The sequence below is a fragment of the Chelon labrosus genome (assembly GCF_963514085.1).
Source record: "Chelon labrosus genome assembly, chromosome: 5".
Classification (NCBI taxonomy): domain Eukaryota; kingdom Metazoa; phylum Chordata; class Actinopteri; order Mugiliformes; family Mugilidae; genus Chelon; species Chelon labrosus.
Window position 1 is genome coordinate 24,255,161 of NC_140341.1, and position 19,490 is coordinate 24,274,650.

At 40.3% G+C, this 19,490-nt stretch overlaps 1 protein-coding gene across 3 annotated transcripts in view; it reads left to right on the top strand.

Moving 5' to 3' along the window:
* The window catches only part of pard3bb (par-3 family cell polarity regulator beta b), a 250,350-nt gene that overhangs the window by 124,769 nt on the left and 106,091 nt on the right, over positions 1–19,490 (top strand). For all 3 annotated transcript variants that reach the window (XM_084544176.1, XM_084544174.1, XM_084544175.1), the window contains exons 12-14: positions 996–1,187; positions 2,440–2,598; positions 11,494–11,647. In XM_084544176.1, coding sequence (XP_084400302.1) covers positions 996–1,187; positions 2,440–2,598; positions 11,494–11,647 — 505 coding nt within the window. The remainder of the gene's footprint in view (positions 1–995; positions 1,188–2,439; positions 2,599–11,493; positions 11,648–19,490) is intronic.

Genomic DNA, 19,490 nt, shown 5'->3' on the forward strand with positions numbered 1-19,490 from the left:
TATTTTTTTGTTTCCCAGATTTGGTCACAACTTCTAATTTCAGTGTTCTTTCTGGTTGTTCACTCAGATAAATTAATGGGTGCTTTTAGGTAATATTTTAGATTACATTTCTCATGCAGTGTTGTTTTTTCGTTGGCTCTTTTTTCCCGGTAACTGATAAATTGGTTTTCTTGATAATATTTTAAAAATGTGAACTATTACAGGTTTGAGAAATAAGCTTTTGTCGCTGTTGAGAGTGTTGAGAGTGAAGGGTATTCTTTGATAAATACTGTTTTCCTGTCAGTACATTTCAGATAATGTGGGTCTCATAACACATACGTGGTGCAGCTTTGCTGGCTCTCCCACTGAGCGATCACTGGCTTCAAACACACATTTTCGTCTGGCACGATCTACTTGCTTTCTTTGTTTGCACTATTTTTCTCACCAACTCTGTCTCAGACTTAGTTATTACCTCCATACTTCCGTCTTGATATTACGGTGTTTTTCCCCATCTTTCTAGGTTTATAATAGTCATTTGTATCTGTACAGCCGGTCTTTGGTTCTTGTTTCTTTCTGTTTCACAATGAGTGCTCTCTATATTCCCTCTGCTCTTCCTACTTTTGTCTCCCTGGCTCTCTGCGTTTGCTGTATTCTCCAATTACCTCTTGAAAATGCACGGGTCATTTTATTGATATGGCAGAGCTGAGAGAGGGAAAAAAGAAAAAAGCAGGTATATAAAAGCAGACAGCCCAAATGGCTTTTTCTCCTTTTTCCCTTTTTTTTTTAGAGTCTGAAAACAGTTTTTCAGTCATACAGAAATTTTGCTGAAAAGCACCTTGTGATGGTTTCTCTCAAATGGAAAAGCTTTTAGTTTTAGCTTTGGGAGACAATTCAAGCCCAATGAGCTGACCTTTGTCTCCTCATCCTCCCTGTTTCCACCCCTCTCCCTTCGCCTTCGATTTCCCCCCTCCATTACTCTCTCCCTCTCTCTCTCTCTCTCTATCTATCTATCCCAGAAGGAAGAGGTGTCCCGTGTGGCGGGCGTTGTTTCGGAGAGTGGGAAGGAACAGCTCATGTTTGAGGTGCCCCTGAATGACACCGGCTCAGCGGGGCTTGGCATCAGCCTCAAAGGGAACAAGTCCAGAGAGACGGGAGAGGATCTGGGAATCTTCATCAAATCCATCATACATGGAGGGGCCGCATACAAGGTGACACAGCATTCTCATACATACCCAAATGAGCAAAGTTCTACAAAATAACTCATCCTGAAGCTCCAGCCCCAAGTTCCCGCACCCTCTAAATTTTGGTTGGGGAATTTCTTTCTTTCTTTTACCAGTCTAGCAGGACAACCATATTGTTAGAGTGGCCTTCATGTAGTAATGGAGAGCAACGCGTTGTGTGAGCAAGATGCTTAGCATACACATTCGTTGTAAAAGATATTGACAGCGTAATAAATTAAAGGACAAACGGTTAACAGTGATTAAGGCATTTGTCACTTATCATACAGTACATCACATAATTCATGGCTCTGATTGGTTTTAGGACAATCCTGTCTTATCAGTTGAAACACACCCCATAATGAAATCCACATTAATAATTGAGTCTGGTAAAACACCAGGCAAGGTTTAAAGGGAACCTTAAATCAGTGCTCTGACTTCCCTGTGGTGGGAATGAAATGTTTGTTCCTCTAAGTGTCACAACAAAAGAGTTTACCTCTTTAATTAAAGAACTAGTACGGTTCATTACAGAATTGAATACAACTAACAGTAGAATCTTTTATGTGTAACCGAGAGTCTTGTGAGGGCCACTTCAGCTGTCTGCGCTACTCTGCTGCTGTGTGCTCTGTTAACCTTTGACCCCTTATTCACCAGGACACACTTGACATGTCAGAGGCAGCAGGGAGACAGACTGGCAAGCAGATGCACTCATATGCACACCCACACGCCGGGTGCAGCTGCTAGCGTCGGTGCACGGACACACAGAAATAGATGGAAAAGGGTTTGCTGTTGAAGCATTGTAAATAACCCACCGGGGAAGTCAGGCAGACGCCGCTGATGGGCGTCTCTGTCGATGTGGTGGAGACTGAGTTGACGCAGACGGTCATGGGAATGTGTGTGCGTCGTTTAAGGCTCTGTTATTCTGGATTTTTGGTGGTTTGGCTTGACAGAGATGCTGAGTGAAGGCCACAGGTGTGTGTGTGTGTGTGTGTGTGTGTGTGTGTGTGTGTGTGTGTGTGTGGCTCTCTCATTCCATTGTTATAAAGAGAGAATATCCACAGCATGTGGAAATTAATGGAACCATCTGAACATTGGACATGTATTTATGTATACAAAGCTACATGTTTTTTAAATGAACCACTGTAATTTATGAGGAGACATGGACAACAATCATACATTATATCTTGAATCCAATACGGAAAGCATGCACACATATTTTGATTAAGCTGTGTGTGTTTCACAGGATGGGCGTCTACACGTCAACGACCAGCTGGTAGCCGTGAACGGAGAGTCGTTGTTGGGACGCTCCAATCACGTGGCCATGGAGACACTCCGCCGCTCTATGTCTCATGAGGGGAATGTAAGGGGGACAATCCAGCTTGTGGTGCTGAGGGTCTTGAAGGTACGCTCACTGTCTCTGTCTTATGACTTGGTTTTGTCTTCATATCAGTTCTTATGTTAAGGAACATTTAAATAGGCCATTGAGAAAGACCCGCTTTTTTTACAGCTGCAACCACAACTGTCCTCTTGAAGTTGGAAAGAATGCTAGCTAAAGACATTAGCCATAAATAATTCTAACGGATAGTTATACAGATAAGTAAACGACTACAAGACACAAATAATTTTTTGATCTAGTCTGGATGGACAGATGGTCAATAGATGGACAGATGGACAGATAGATAGATGGACAGATTGATGGTCGATCGTTAGATAGATGGACTGATGAGTAGATGGACAGATAGATGGATAGATAGATAGATGGACTAAATAGCTAAATAGATGACAGTGAGGGTGTAACGGTACACACAAGTCACGGTTCGGTACGTTTCGGTACAACGAGAAAAAAGCAACAAAAACTCACACATGTATAAGACTAGTTTTTCATTTATTTTGAACAGACACCAATAGACTGAAAAAAAAAAAAAACACCTCCTGTTATAAAAGTAAAAAATAAAAGTAAAAAATGGAATGATACATAAAACAAATGCATTAGGAGGGATCCCATACCATTCATTCATTTTGTTCATACAGAGGAAAAGAGAAAGCACAATTTCTTGTGGGGATAAACTGAGGTAGTCAGGTAGCAACTGGCAGCTTTGGTAACTTCATTATAAGAAACTAACTAAACTACCTTGTTGCACACACATTTTTTTCCCTCGCACCAGTGACAGATATATCGGGGTGATGCCTTCTTATTTGTGCGTGTTTGATGTGTTTCCAGCAACATACCACACCTCTGCCAAACATCGTCGGCAGACAGTCTTTGTCCGGTCCACCACTCGCGTGCTATCACCGTTATGTTGCAGCGGGAAACCAAAGTGTTCCCACACTGGTGATTTAAATGAAGCTGGCGGCTCTTCCAATTCCACACTTCTCTTAGTACATCCATCCATGCTACACACTCTCGATTACTTTTCTTCTCCGTCTGTTTTTATTTTGAATATACAAACATGCTACAATAACATCAGAACATAAAGTCATGGTGCCTTGGGAAAAAGAATTAATATCGTGCATGACTCCCATGAGCTTGGAGGACTGCATCCAAATGTCTCGGCAATGACTCAAATAACTTATTGATGAAGTCATCTGGAATGGCAAGGAAAGCAGTCTTGCAGGACTTCCAGAGTCCATCAAGATTCTTTGGTCTCATCTTCAAAGCCTCCTCCTTCATCTTACCCCAGACACGCTCAATAATGTTCATGTCTCTTGACTGGGCTGGCCAATCCTGGAGCACCTTGACCTTCTTCGCTTTCAGGAAATTTGATGTGGAGGCAGAATTATGAGAATAAGTGCTATCCTGCTGAAGAAATTGCCCTCTCTTGTGGTTTGGAAGGTAATGGGCAGCAAGAATTTCTTGATACTTCAGCCATCCACTCTCTCTCTCACACACCTCCATACTGGATGTAACCCCAAACCATGATTTTCCCTCCACCAAACTTGACTGTTTTCTGGGTGAATCTTGGGTCCATGCGGGTTCCAACAGGTCCTCTGCAGTATTTGCGGCGATTGGGATGCAGTTCAGTTAGGGCTGCACGATTATGGCCAAAATTATAATCACGATTATTTTGATCAATATTGAGATCACGATTAATTATCACGATTATTTGTTTATTTCAACCAAAACAAATTTTATTGTCACATAGGCTTATTTTAACTGCTTTCACATCCATATTTTGCACGCTAATGTACAAATATGTGTGCTAAAATAAAATAGGTCCTCTTATTCACCAAAATTCAGTGCATCTCCTTAAAGAATAAATAAAAATAAATAAAACAATAAAGAAAATGTAACAAAATTTCAACAGGGCACTAGTTTCCATGTTACATTGTGTAAATATATTTTAGGATGCAAAATGTAAACTTGCATTGTACCTGCATAATGGATGTGAATAAAACTCAAAATATGATCTCCTTGGCTTGGGTTAGGGCCGTGTTTTTCAACCTTGGGGTCGCGACCCCACGTGGGGTCGCCTGGAATTCAAATGGGGTCGCCTGAAATGTCTAGTAATTGATAAAAAAAATTACTGATAAAAATATTTTTCAACTAATTATTCTTCTTTTTAAAATTATAATTAAAAACACCACACACACAATCTTAAACAACTGTATTCTTTCACTTTTCATGAATATAAATCGAGTAAAAAAAAAAAAATTAAGCATATGAAAACATCCGACCTGGCGCATCTTGATTGACGGCTGCGATCACGTGACTGCACAGGCGAAAGCGCATCAGCGATTACATTCTGGAAGAATTCTGGTTTGGAGCAAGAGATAATTAACCAGAGATCTCACTGTGTGCTCTAAAACGGTTCCTTTTGCAAGCACATATCTGTGTGAAGCTGGATCTAGACTAGTTCAGTGTATCCGCTAGAAACAAATAGCACTGGACAACGTGACCGGGAGGTTTTCAATTTACCGGACAAATGTTTGAAATTCCGGTCAAATATTATGTGAATTTATTGAGCTTAAAATGCTCAATGATATGCAGGCTATATAAGAATGGTTTTAAAGCATGTCAGTTTATAATCGTTTTATTGAAAGTGACGTTTTTATTAACTTTTTACGCATTTTCGCTAAGTGTGCAGCAGCTGAATTTCTGCTGCAGCGCTTTTTTGATTCGGTTCTGCAGAAACCTCTCTCTGCTGGCACACTGGAGACGGGGATCACGCAGACTGTCTTGGCCAGTTTAGTCCACTCCGGGTAGATTTCGCTGAAATCTCTGATGAGAACTTCACAGGCTGTTCAAGCCTCCATAACCACGGAGCGTTGTCATTACAGCGGCGCCGTCTCCTTGCGCACTTGAGCCAACTCGTCCTTACTTGAAACTTCTTTGCCAAAATGACCAATAAAATTGCCTATTTTAATAAAATTAAAAATTTGCTTGGAGGGACATTTTCACCGGCGGGGTTAAAAATACCGGACATCGGCAGTTACCGGACTTTGGCCGGTAATTACTGGATAACGGAATGCGTGTATGAAATCAAAGTACCGTTCCCGACTGGATGTTACGTCAGATTTGAGATGCACTCTGTCTACAGCACCTGACTTTGAAAGGCTGCAGCGAGGTGTGCAGGTTCAGCCATCCCATTAAGATTATTTTATTAAATGTGGTGAGTTATGAGAGACAATAATAATACAAGACATGACAAACTGAAAAGGAAGCACTGTAATACTTTCCATCGTTCAAATCTTCACTTTGGCCAGTTTAAGCTGCAGTAGCTCTTTTCTCATGACTCATTGTTTGAGAGATTTTTTGTTCAGTATTAATTTTCAGCCTTGTAAAGACAAGCTCGCCTAACTGTACATGTGATATGGGAAAATAAAATGTCACTTTGTGCAGTAATCTGGCTAGTAACAAACATGATCAAAAACTAATTCTCGGAAAAAAATGTCTCTGGGGTCGCCAGAAATTAGCGATGTCAAAATGGGGTCACAACCCAAAAAAGGTTGGGAACCACTGGGTTAGGGGGTTAGGGTTACTTGATATATCTTATCCACCGATTCCTCACGGTATCACTCTTGGGGAATCGATGGAAACGACATGTGTTGACGACTGAGCGGTGATTGCAGTCAGGTACAAAGCACTGCACCATGTTGCTAACGTTATCGTTAACCGCTTTCACACACGCACACAATATAAAATACACGATAAAACACACGATGCTAAATATAAAATTCAATACACAATACCTAAAACGCTATTATTGACACGATTACTACTGAAAGAACTGATATTAACTGCACATTCACTAGGCCTATATAAAAATCACTGGAGGAAAAAGTTCGCATGGCCGTCGTCAGATTTGGAAGTCGCTGAAAAGGCTCTTTCGAGGTTGTGGCTTCGAGTCGACTTCAGTGAGGCGCCTTCAGTGAGGCGCGGTGGTTTATGGGATGAGTAGTTCCTTCTCTCGGAAATGAAAATATGTACACAGTCTTGTACCTTTGATTTTTTTTGGACTTTCTCTTCGTTTTTTCACTCGAAATGATATGTTATATGCTTATGAGTTCAGCCGTAGCTGGTTATCCTAAGACATGCTCTAAAACTCTTTAGATACGGATTTTTCCAAAACGTCAATGGGATAAATGAATGGGAACCGTACTTCCGGCACCACCGCTCTCTTTGGCTGTGGGCGGGACTGTGATGCTCTACTCTGACTGGCTCATGGAGGCACGTGATCAGACAGTGGTTTACGGAGCGCTAGATTGGCTTTGCAAAAAAAATAAAAAAACGTTGACATGAAGCATTCTATGAACGGAATAACGCATTATAAATATCGCTCGATCACGCAAATTTGATCGTGGGAAGCCAAAATCGTGATCGTGATTAAAATTCGATTAATTGTGCAGCCCTAAGTTCAATGGATAATTCATCAGAAAAATCAACCTTCTGCCACTTTTCCACTGTCCATCCTTTCTGCAAGCTGTGGCCTTGGCAAATGCAACGCGATTTTTTAGCTGTCTTCTGTTTAATGATGGTCTGTGAGCACTAATTCGGCCATGGAGACCACTGCGTGAGAGAATTTGAAAAACTGTTCTTGTAGATACAGGGCTTTCTGGTGAGCAGTTCTCATGTAGCTCTGCTGCAGTTGAAAAAGTGCTGGCACTGGACTGTCGAAGCAACAAACGGTCCTCTTGAACAGTTGTCTTATGGGGTCTGCCTGACCTGGGCCTGTCATGAACTTCACCACTTTCTTCAAATCTTTCGCTTATTCTCTCCACTTGACGTTTGGATACATTGAAGATGTCTGCCACCTCAGCAGTAGACTTGGTCTTCAGGTCTTGGTCTTCAGTGCTGATCTTGATGATCAGCACTTTGGTCTGTGGTTGAATCTTTGGCATGTTGTCAGAGGTCAGGTTGCACTTCACATGAAGGTCTGGTGTGCTGGGGTTCTTTTTCTACACATCTGGGAATGTGTTAATTACAGTATTTGTCAGAGGGGAAGCTCTAATCTCTGATTGGTTGAATAATTTAAAGACACAACAAGACTTTTGTCCTTTCAGAAACAGGTGTTATGGGCTTTATCAAGTTGAACATCAGGACACTTTTTGACGGTTTCATTTTGCACCCAGTTATTAATGTGAAGGCCCTTGACATTAAAATGAGGCATTTATTGTAACAATTGAATGATTAGAAATAAAGTTTTATTCCATTTTACGTTACTATGTCCTTATGCAACAAGACTTTTGTCAGTGATTGTAGATACTTGTCACGTAGGGGTTACAGCATTTACCAGCGTTTATAAATTTAACAAATCTACTAAACAGCATAATTGATTAAATAAATTGAATCTGATGCTCATGAGCCCAAAGTGAAACACATACTGTACTATGTCAATTGACAACACACTTTTTTTTATCGTCTCAGAAAACAGAGTGTTTCTCTTATCTTCACTCTCTATCTGCGATCCCTTCTCTTGCCTCTCCACAGATAAAGCATCTTTTTTTTTCTATGCTCTACTGCCTATGCCCCTCTCCCGCTCATGACTTTTAAGCCCTCCCATCTATTCTTTGCATTCTTAACACTAGTCTCCCTGCTCTCTCTCCTGCTCTTACCGGCAGCAGCAAAAGAGCATTAACACTTGAGCTATTCAGATGTTGTGTGCATCTCTGTTCTTCTTTGTGTGTATTTGTGACTGAGTGTTCTTCACTCAGCTGTATCTCTTTTCTTTATGAGTGAGGGGAAAAAAAATAAAAAGATGCTCTTCATCTCCACGGCTTTTCAACTGATGCCTTTTACGCGGCTGTGTAGTCTGTTTGTGCAAACCCTTGCACGCACACAGCTAGGTTGTTGGCTCAAGTGTGAGTGGCCCTTTGGATGACCTGCTGGTGGTTGGGGAAAAAAGCTACATATACAGCATGTCTTATACCCTCACGCAAAAGCACACCAAACACAGATGCATGTATTAATACAGAGGGAACATATAGAGATCAAAGCTTAATGCCTTAAGGTGTGCGCCTTTAGAGTTATCACCACCTCTAATACAGTATACATGTGGTATATGCCATGTTAAAAAACCTCTAAGACACTTAAATAGCATGACAAAAACATATCATGGAGTTGACTCAACATCTGAACTGAAGCAGAATCTATAACCCTCTCTAAGGTAGCATTTTATAGCACTAAGCTTCTATTTCAGGCAGGTGTTCCATGTAAACTGAAAGCTAGGCGCATATATGCACGTAGTTATGTGCTTGCAGGGTTCAGGACATCCCTCGTCAATAGCTTGATGGTGAAAGCTGTTAGTAACATCAAAGAGGTGCATCCGTGTTTCCCCTCTTTGTCTTAGGAGTGGAAAAGTAAGGAAAAAAGAAAGGAAAATATAGGCAGATGGATAAGAGTCTGGACCTTAAAAGCCTTTTTTCAGCTTCGGTATTGATGCTTTTCAGAAGTGGACCACTCATCTACTTTCCCCTCTGATCCCTTTTTCTTTTTTTCCTGTATCTGTATGTGTTCTACTCGCTGGCTCACTCCGTTCTTCTTACTGTATTCATCTTGTGCCAACTCTCCCTAATCTCTTGCTTTATCCAACTGCTCCTTTTATTGAGGAGCTATCTAAACAAGCTCTACCTTCAAGCTATGTAGTGCTGCACTGGTTCAGGGAAGGGCTGGGCAACATGGTCAAAAAACAAAATCTGAACATTTTTTCAGAGTTGTGGGGGATTTGTTATTTTATCATTTTTTTCGGACTACATGAACTAAGAACAATACATGATTCAAATATGTTTTTCTTCATATAGGGTGTCACTGGAAAATATGGCAGGTAAAGTTTAGCTGCTTGTATTTGGTTGTGGTTTTGGAGTTGAGACTGGCGCTCGCATCAAAATATTTCTGGCACATTGCCTCTATTCACCGCAGGCTTGTTCATTGTAGTTTTAATTAGGTCTTTTCAAACTTTACACAGCATAGCGGTCTGCTCCAGATTGACCATTGTAAAACGGAACCGTTTCCATATGACGGCAGTAACATGACTACCTTTTTTTGGTATTATTTTGTCACCTTCAGGAGCTGCAGCTGCTATTGCCCAATTTTCTTGTGTGCAGGTAAAACTCAAAGGAAAATGCTACAGCCTGTGTCACTATAGATAACTGGCCACCATTTGAGTGAAAACAGATGACGCTCTAATCTTGATAGGTGATTTAAGCACTGAAAAAAAAAAAAATAGATAAATAAAAACTCGCCCAGCCCTAGCTCTCTGGCAATAATCTCATGTATTTCGTGAATTGTTGCTAATGAAACTCATGATATTGCTTTCGTCTTAAGGCAAATGGAGAACCCTTGCCACAAAAGATTGTTAAAAGCTTTGAAATCATGTCTAAAACAAACTGGACATGACTAGGGTCTGTTGATGGCCATGAAACATCCTCACGAAAACACGAATGTGAGTTTCAGATGGGCATCACCCACAGATGTTCTGGAACCTAAACAATCCACTGGTTATTTAGAACTAAATCAGCTATGCGGATGAGTGGAATACCTTACAAGTCCAATTGCCTTTGGTTTAACTTTATGTTAGATATACTATGATTGAGAATCTTCACTTTTCGAATCCTGCATGTAAGCTAAAAACGCAACTAACTAGAAATGAGGTTGTCCTACTGCAGGATGACTTTCACACTGAGCTGTGCATTTCCTTTACCATATTTCCAATCAATCTCCTACTTTGAATGAAAAGCCCTTCCTTCTTCAGCATGTCAACACCCTGACAGGAACCACAAACTGTTCTTAAGTACATCTAATGAGCTGTAATAGCTTGAAAACACCTCAGGTGGCTTGCATGCCAGCAAGCTGAGTCTTCATTTTTTTCTCCTTTCCTTTTGAATAAAGTTAGTTATGGATGCTTTTATATTTCAGACGAGAAAATATTTTCAGAAAGCACATTTGCAGAAGTGTAATGCAGACATGTTTTGACGGTATTTAAAATGAGTTTTTGTACCTCACCAAGTTTTTTAGAGCCTGTAAAGCATTTATCTTGTGAGAAATCGGATTGCACTATGACACCATCTAATGGGATATTTGCCGGGGGCCCACAGGATCTCTAACACACTGAAGAATGATGCTTCCTGGGTTGCAATTGGGGAGCCGCTGATGGGAGGGCTGGGAGCTGGTGCTCAGTGCGAGGTCAAGAGTAGGATGACAAGGAGGATTTATGACACACACGCACAGCGCTGTTATGTCTTCTTTGTTGTTTGAGTGGAGGGATTATCCAACGCAGAGAGGCAAAGACACAAAGAAACACTGCAGCACAGCCAAAATGTCATCCATATGCATGTGTGTTAACGAATACGTACAGTCTTCTACACAGAAATGACAAATAAATGCAAATTATATTCCTAAAGAAATAATATATGCACAAAGAGGACACATCAACAATGTAATCAGTGCTTTGTTTGACTGTTACATAGATGTCAGCATGACTGTCAGTGCCACACACATACACACAGGAAAGTGAAACAGTGCTGAATGTGTTTCTAACCTTACTGGGCATGGGAAACTGTGTCTCCTCTGTCACCTTGATCCTCCACTGTATTTTGAGTGTCTGCCTCTCATTCATCTCATTGTGTTTGAGTAGTCTGCTAAAAAGTGCTCATTTCCTCCCTGTGTCATCACTCAAATTAAATGCAATCCACATACCTCATGCTTACATATAAAACATTAAAGGTAAATAACAAAAAGAAACAACAACTTTGCAATTGTATTTGTTTCTATGTGCTGTATTTTTGCCTGCCTGCTTAAAAAAAAAGAAAGAAAGGAGGTTTTAGGTAACCGTTACCGTCTGCTGTTTCATGTCTGTTTTAGGATCAACATGGAGTGTCACCAAATCGCTCATTTGACAGCTCCTCAGGCCATTCAGGAGTTGTAAGCCCAGTCAACGGTCAGGCGGGATTATTCAGTCAAGGCATGGACCACAGTCACCCTCCCTTAGTGACCAACAGTATCTACGCATCTAATGGTGAGAGCATTTCTTTTGCTTTTTAATGTCGGCGGCTGATCAACAGGCTGACACAGACTTTGTTTTAAGTCTTGGATACAACCCTTTTCTTGTACGTCTGTTGGATAATTTTATCAAAAAAAGAAAGAAAACAAAAAGCAAACAGCTTCTGCACAATGTCAGTAGGATTGGCTGTGAATTATTAAAGATTTTTAAAGATAATAAAAACAACCTGAGACTTCATCATAAACATTTTACAAGATACTTAATATTTCACTCCTCTTATCTTTTCTTTTTCTCATGTCCTGACAGTAATATTTCACTTGCAGCAAGCTTCAGAAACTCATTGTAACAACTACTCATTTTTCCGATATGTTCCTAATGTTATTCAACAAATCAGGAAGCTTTGCAGACATCCTCCTTGCATTCTAGCAGAAAGTAATTGGTGAAATGGTGGCGTATTTTATACAATGGAAATAAGAATTCTGTAAAAAATGTTCTTTATGTTCCTGAAACTAATATACTAATCAATATGCATTCTTACCAAAAGTGATACACTGAGGTTTGTCTTATCATTTCTGTTTCGGCAATTCGCCAATAGCATTTGTAACTAAAATCAAGCGTGAATAAACTTTATCGTGGGGCAATAAGTTCAAAGCAAAAACAAATCAACTTCTGGTGTAGCTGTGGTAATCCACACTGAGCATCACGCTGACTTGCCAGTTAATTAGGTACACTAGTGAAAACAAATGCATTCCAGTGTAACAGTCCTTCACTAAATCCTCGTTCATTACTGTTCTAATGTTCAGGTTATGTTGAACCAGTGTCACAAAGGTGGTAACTGAACAGGCTGATGTAGGTTGTGGAGCTGTTAAAGTGGATTGAATTAACAGCTAAGTGTTTCTGTTGTTTAGCCCAGCCCTCTTACTGCCATGGGGTTGTCAAAATAATAGAAACATGTGTCAGCACCACACAATACAGTTCAATAGTACTACAAAATGAACACACGGTTGGTAGAGTTGAATAGCGCTGTACTCTAGTGTATTAGGGTATTAGAAACACTCTTTTTCTTTTTTTTTTACTCGTAAGTGTATTGTCTCATATTATTATCTCTTACATTGGTTACTGTCTTTTGGGAAAGGGCATTTAGAGTTTTTGAAGAAATGTTCACCCAGATTCATTTACCTATATGTGCCCACACCAAGGGTGGCACGAGGACACACAGAAACACGTTACAGTGCAGAGATGCTACATAAGCACATTTTTTACCAGCAAAACCACTTCCTAAATTTTCTAAAATTCAAAACACCATTGTGGTTTTTCTTCCTGAATCTTGGTTCCAGCCCATTCTGACCTTTTTCCATTCCTCTTTTTAGATGAACTCGATGCACTGTTCGCTTCTTTAGCGTTTCTGTTTTATTTTCACCCTCAAAGCAGCATCAAAGGTGGGCATATCATTTGCAGTAAGTTCAGTAAAGCACTGAATAAACTTAATAATAATCATGAAATTTAAACAGTGTCTCCGAGATAAAACAAAGTAAATACAAACATAAACATAAAAAGGGATATTGCCATAAACAGTACAGACTTAATTAGAGAGCTTTCTGCCCTTATTATGTCTTCTGTTTCTTCTCTGCTCTTATTTTCTCTTGTTTTTTTTCAAGGTTCTTGTGTTTATTATTGCAGGGATTTGGCCTTGTGAGTTATTTTAGTTTTGTGTGCTGTTTAACTCTATCTGCTTCTACCTCATGTTATTTATGTTTGTGCTTCTGTTAGGGATGCAGCAATCTAGTTAGCCTCCAGTTAGTTTCAATACTTGCCTCATACTTTTGGTCCCAGCTGTTGGACTGTTTTTTTATTTTATTTTGTTGTATTCCAGTCAAGACATGGTGGTCTGTGGTGCTTTTATAGCCTGGCGCTCCATTTGGATTTTGTTATGGGGCCAGTTTCAACCAATGTGGCGAAATAAATACCTCTGCATGCAACTGGTTAGTCTTACAACCAATCAGACATATTTAGTTGTAGAAAGAAATTCAACTCCATGGCACTCAGATGACATGACTCTAAACATCTCGACTACAGCCTTTTATAAAAAAAAAAAAAGCCATTCGCTTTTACTCTTCTGTGTGTCGTGGCATAAAGCCCGTCCAAACGATTTGATTGGCCCAGCAGATCTTTGCTAGAGCACAATCAGTTCCCAGCAGAAGAATATCAGACCAACTTTCCACCGCAAGGCAGGGTGGTTGGCCTGGCTTCCACGCTAGTGCTTTTATGGAAAAAAGTCACCTCCCTCAGGAAGCAGGACAGTGCAGTTGACACTGGATTTTAAACTGTCATACAGGCGAGGTAGTGCTGCACTCCTCTTACTCCAGTTTGACATATAGAATGGGAAACCATCACTGAGATAACTTGCCCGTGAGGTCCAGCTGTTTAGAGTGAGAGCCAGGTTCTGTGATTTACCCAGTTAGTTTTCAGTACCTTTGTGTGTTGTTCCATAGAGGTCAGGAAATAACTCAGTGCACAAAAACGTATGAGGGTGCTCAACTTAGCAGGGGATGAGCAATTTCATAAGTTGATGAAAGTCTTAAATGTCTACAAATCCCCACTGACTCTGTTTTTGTTTTGGGGGTCTCTCTGAATCATTTGGTTATGTAAAGCATCAGCGAGGGACTGTTGCTTTTTGGATGCCTTCTCTACTATCCTGCTTGCCAACGGTGACGGGGCTGCGTGATAGCTCTGCAGATACAACATTATGTTGGAAGCGTTTCTGTTTGAGTAGGCAGCCCTTGTAAATCAATGCTCCTTGCCGTTCCACAAAAGCTAAAGAAAGGCAATGCTGATGTACCATAACCTGAATGACTGAGAACCGTCACTGACTCCTTGCCATTACACTCAACGCAGAAACTTTACTGTTTCCACCACCACTCGCCACGTTGGAGTAATGTGTGAAATCTGACATCAGTATTGTCGGCGCCCCAGCATGTGGACTCACAGGCACACACAAATGGAACAGCAACACTAGTGATATGAAAAATAAATATAGCAAATTCACAAGCGAGTATTGAACTGTGGACGGAATGATTCAATATTACATGGTGCACTGTGGCAATAATGGTATTTCTCATTTTGAGGAGATGCAAATTTGTTTAACATTGTGGTGGTGTGTCTCAGTTTTTTTCATAATGTAAATCATTCAGTTTTAGTGTGAAGACTTGCTTAACTTTCAGGTTAGAAATAAGTAGTTGTCATGATTAGTAAATCCTCATGATCAGAAATAACAGAAACATAACCATGTGCATTTCTCTCTGACTGTATGTATGCTCGTGTTGGTATCTGCCTGTACGAGTGCTTGTTTGTTAAAAATTGTGTGTGTACTGTATGTTTCTGAATGATATCTCTGTTTGTTTAGAAGTGTGTTAATGGCTGTGTGCATGTGCGTGCATGTGGGTGTGTTGGCTCAGGGTTTTTTGGCTGCTATCAAACAGTGGTCTGTTTATACTGAATCTGGCAAACAGCTCTGACCTTGAATACACTGCTGTTCAAATTCACCTCCTCTACAGTGTCATTTACATTACACACGTTAAGTGTGTGTTTGTGTGTGTGTATATACAGTAAGCACATTTCTCTCTCAGTTGTGAGTTGTTTCGCATGCCGCTATTGGTTGGTGTGTGCTCGTGTGTGTGTGTGCCTCTGCGCCTGCCAGTGTTTTACTCTCGTAATGAACTATTTCACACAGTGAATCATTTTATTTGGCATTGAGGTCCAAATTGAAATGATTTGTTTCTGCATGAGTGTGTGGTTTTTTAAAATGATAAATTGAGCGCAATAATTCCTTACATATGTATTTATGCAGAAGTGAGGTTATCCATCAATGCATCTTATTCCATCTATTACTTTTTTCTTTTTTATGCAGTCTGTCTTCTTGTATTCTGTCTCTTTCTGTAGTTAACCTGCTTGTGCGAATATGAATACAGTTTCAGAAAGTATGCAGTTTTTCCAAAATTAGAAATTGGTTTTGTGATGGAACAATGGAATTTCCTAATGACCAGATGGTTTATGTGTCTTCACTAAAGGAACGCTGGTTTACACATAAAGATCAGTTTACTCTTTACAGCTGGCACTGCTCAGACTGTGAACACAGCTGTAAATCTGCTTTTTTCTCTGAAGGAGAAAATAAGCAGAAATTACTGATGACATCTGGGTGGTATCACCTTGAGATTTGATGCTACAAAGTTCAATTAGAAACCCATGTTAGAGCGTGGTGATATAGTGACACAGGCATACAGGATGTGACTTATGGCTACTGGTGGTCGCCATATGTCACATCCTGTTTCTATAGCGTCAAATTACTAGCTAAAATGAAATGTATCCAAAAAATTGACACTTCAACTTAAAATGACAGAGACCATTGTTGAAAAAAAATTAAATAAATTTGATATGTGTTTTAGTGATTTAATTGGGCCAAAGTCCTGAAGGGGGTGGAGCTTATGACCTGTACTGCAGCCAGTCACCAGGGGGAGCTACACTTGCTTTGTCCTTCACTTTTGAGGAACTGTTCCGCTCCATATTTATACAGTCTATGGTTTGACCCATATTAGGTACTTTAAGTCAAGGTATCTCTTCCTCTGCTATATCACTTTGTCTGTACAGTCATGACAGCCATTAACACTGTTAATGTTAAGATAACTTCTGTAAAACCAATGTTTTTATGATATATTGATAGTCACCATAATGTATTTTGGTGGGCATATTTGTAGTAGTGACTTCTGTGCTTAATTGGAGATAGAAACACCGACCCTTTTTTTAAAGGGCTGACATGGGGAATATTCAATTCTTGTGAACTATCAGCTGTTTCAGCTTCAAGAGAAGGAGAGTTGTCCCAGTTTTCTTGTTGCTTGTCTTTTCTTTGCAGTTTTTTTGTCTTCAGTTTTGGGCAGTTTGAGACTAGCTGACAGGAAAGAATAATTCTAATTCTTCCTTTACTACTTCTTCTCTTTCTCCTTACCTTAGCTGAAGGTTCTCTTTTAGTTCAAATGTCAAATGACAATTATATGGCAATATGGCTATTGAAGGTAGGGATGCACCGGAAAGTGCATCCCTACCTTGGCCGAAACCGAAAACCGAAATTGTAGACCCCAAGAAATTTTAGGTGGCCGAATATTCGGTACATCCCTAATTGAAGGTTTAAGTATCACTCATCAGCAATCACTGTTGCACTTTTTTATTGCAAATTATGTAACAGACTTATCACAGACCATAGCAGTTACAGTCTAATAACAAATTTGAACAAACTGATTCATTGAATGCGTTTTTCTGTATTGATATTATCTTCTACATTGAGTAATACTGAAGACACTACACAAAAAGTGAGTGAAAAACATTTTAGATTCTTCAAAGACGTAGCAAATGTTTACTTAACTATAGTAACCTGTACATAAAATGGCTTATTGGCTCTATAGTTACAGCTTCAGCCTACATCTCTAACAATCTTGAAGGCTTTTCCGCACAGGCTGACCACTTATTGGCTGCACCTCATCCCAAACCATCTCCACTGGGTTTAGGTGTGGTGATTGTGGAGGCCAGATCATTTGATGCATTCTTGCTCAGATTCCATAGCCTGGAGTTGTGTTTCGGGTCATTGCCCTATTGGAAAAACAAATGATGGTCCTGCTAATCGCAAACCAGATGTCGCTGCGGAATGCTGCGGCTATTTTCTCTGTACCAACAGGGCTTTGGTGTAACACAACTGATAGTCTTCAGCGTATTAAGGTTGAAACCAAACCCTTCCCCGTGACAGCCTCTTGAAATTAAGATATTGCCAAAAGGTCTCAAAGCTGTCTTAAATATAAACAATGGCTGCTTTGAGGAATCTAAAATGTGAAACATATAGTTTTCATGTCTTCAGCATTGTTCTACACTTGAGTCCAAAATTTTGACTGGTGCTGTATGTGGATAATAAACATGGCGAGCAAGCTAGAAAGGTAGGCAAGATCTGAAGACAAATGCAAATGATGGGAAGGAAAAGTCGAGTGCAGAAGAAGAGGTTTCATCTATCTGCTAGCAGCCTGCTATTGATCTTTCATCCACGCAACAAATGCCTTTATCACTTCAAATAGTGGCTGGTTGGTGAGAACAGATTTGTGTGTGTGAGGTGAAACAAGAATCCATTTTTGACAGTTCAGCTGATTAAGGTGCTGGCAGTGAGGGAGGGAGAGAGGGAGGAAGTTTAGAAAAAAAAAAATGGCCTGCAAACTGAGTGGGAGATAAAATGATTTATGAGAGATCTGTAAGGAGAGATAAATGACAGCCAAAATATCAGATTGCAAAAACGGGAGCAGAAGAAAAATAAAGCAGGTGATTAGTGTAGAAGGAGAGTGAGAAGGGAGGGATGGAGATGAGAGGACGTGATATCTTCAGACGCCGCCGTTTTCCTCTCCACTTCCAGACGTCTCTGCTTTCAGTCGCACGTGTGCGAGCGCATAAAGGACACTGCGGCGGTTGTGCAGTAGCTTGTGTTGTGCGGCAGCTATGCACTCTGAGAAGTGATGACTGTATGTAAATTACGCTCGGGCGGATTGTGTGTCTGTGTATCAAGTTGTCATAAACTCGTTTATCAAGCAGACAGAGCCGTATCGGTGCCACACATCTGGAGCTACTTCTGCTGGGAGATTTTCATCCTCTTTGGGTTTTTTTCTTACATTTTTCCTCTCCCAGCGGCTTATCTTTCTTATGTCTTTCACCCACTTTAATTTTTATTCTTAGGACCTTTTGTCAGTGAAGTACTTAAATGAAACTTTAACCCCACTTTCCAGTCCTTTGCTAATGCCTGGTCTTCTAAATATTTGTAGAATAGGTTTATATTAAAAGTAGAACACAGTTGGGTGTGTTTAGGTAACTAAGGTAGGTAAGTGTTCCTCTACAAATATTTTAGAGTACCAAGTAATCCCCTCATAAACTTCAAAGGTGGGTGTTAAACATTTGTTTCATGCTTTTCCACATATCATACCTTCTAACTGATGGAACTTTTACCAGAAATTGCAAACCTAAACTACTTTGCAACTTTGAATCAGACAATCAGCATAATCCTCTTTACTTTTTAGGCATAAGCTTAGTACATTTGACTAAATCTTCATAGACTGTGTCGACCTTCAAGTTTGGGACTCAAGTTTGTGTGTTGCTCTAGCTTGGAAGACAACCCAACCTCCTCCGCCAACAAAATGTTTGTGGCAAGAAGTTGGTTCGAACTAGCTTAAGGGAACTGATAATGTCCCGGCAAAGATCTGTTAATCTGAGCATCGTGGAATTGAATTTGTTTACGAAAAATGGCTCTGATTGTTTGTAGGACTATTCAGTTGCATGCAGAGGTATTTTTTATTCTCTGCATTAGTTGAAACATGCCCCATAATGAAATCTAAATAACGTGTTTCTATGTAAACTCATATTCTGATTAGAATGGAGTCTGGCTCTCCAATTTTCTTACACTACGCTACAGGGGCACCGACTGCCCCCCAGCTTGACTAGAAGGCTGTCATGCCTCAGTACTTTATTACTGTACAGTGGGTAGGGTTTGCCACTGGTCAAAAGACAACTGGCTAGCAGTCATTTTCAATGGAAGCCGGTGTTATGAAGCCATAGACTAATGCCTGACCCAAGTCGCCGTGTGACCAGCATGATGTGCTGCAAATCAAAGTGGAGCTAGTCTGATTGAGTGTTGAAGCTTCACCCAGTTATATTTGTTATACCAATACCAAAACATAGTGTTGGTGAGCGCTTGAGAAACACTCTGGTGCTCACTCTGTATCTACGAGACTCACAAGAAATTTGAAAGAACTCCGGCAACAATGCACAGTCAGACTTGAACCAC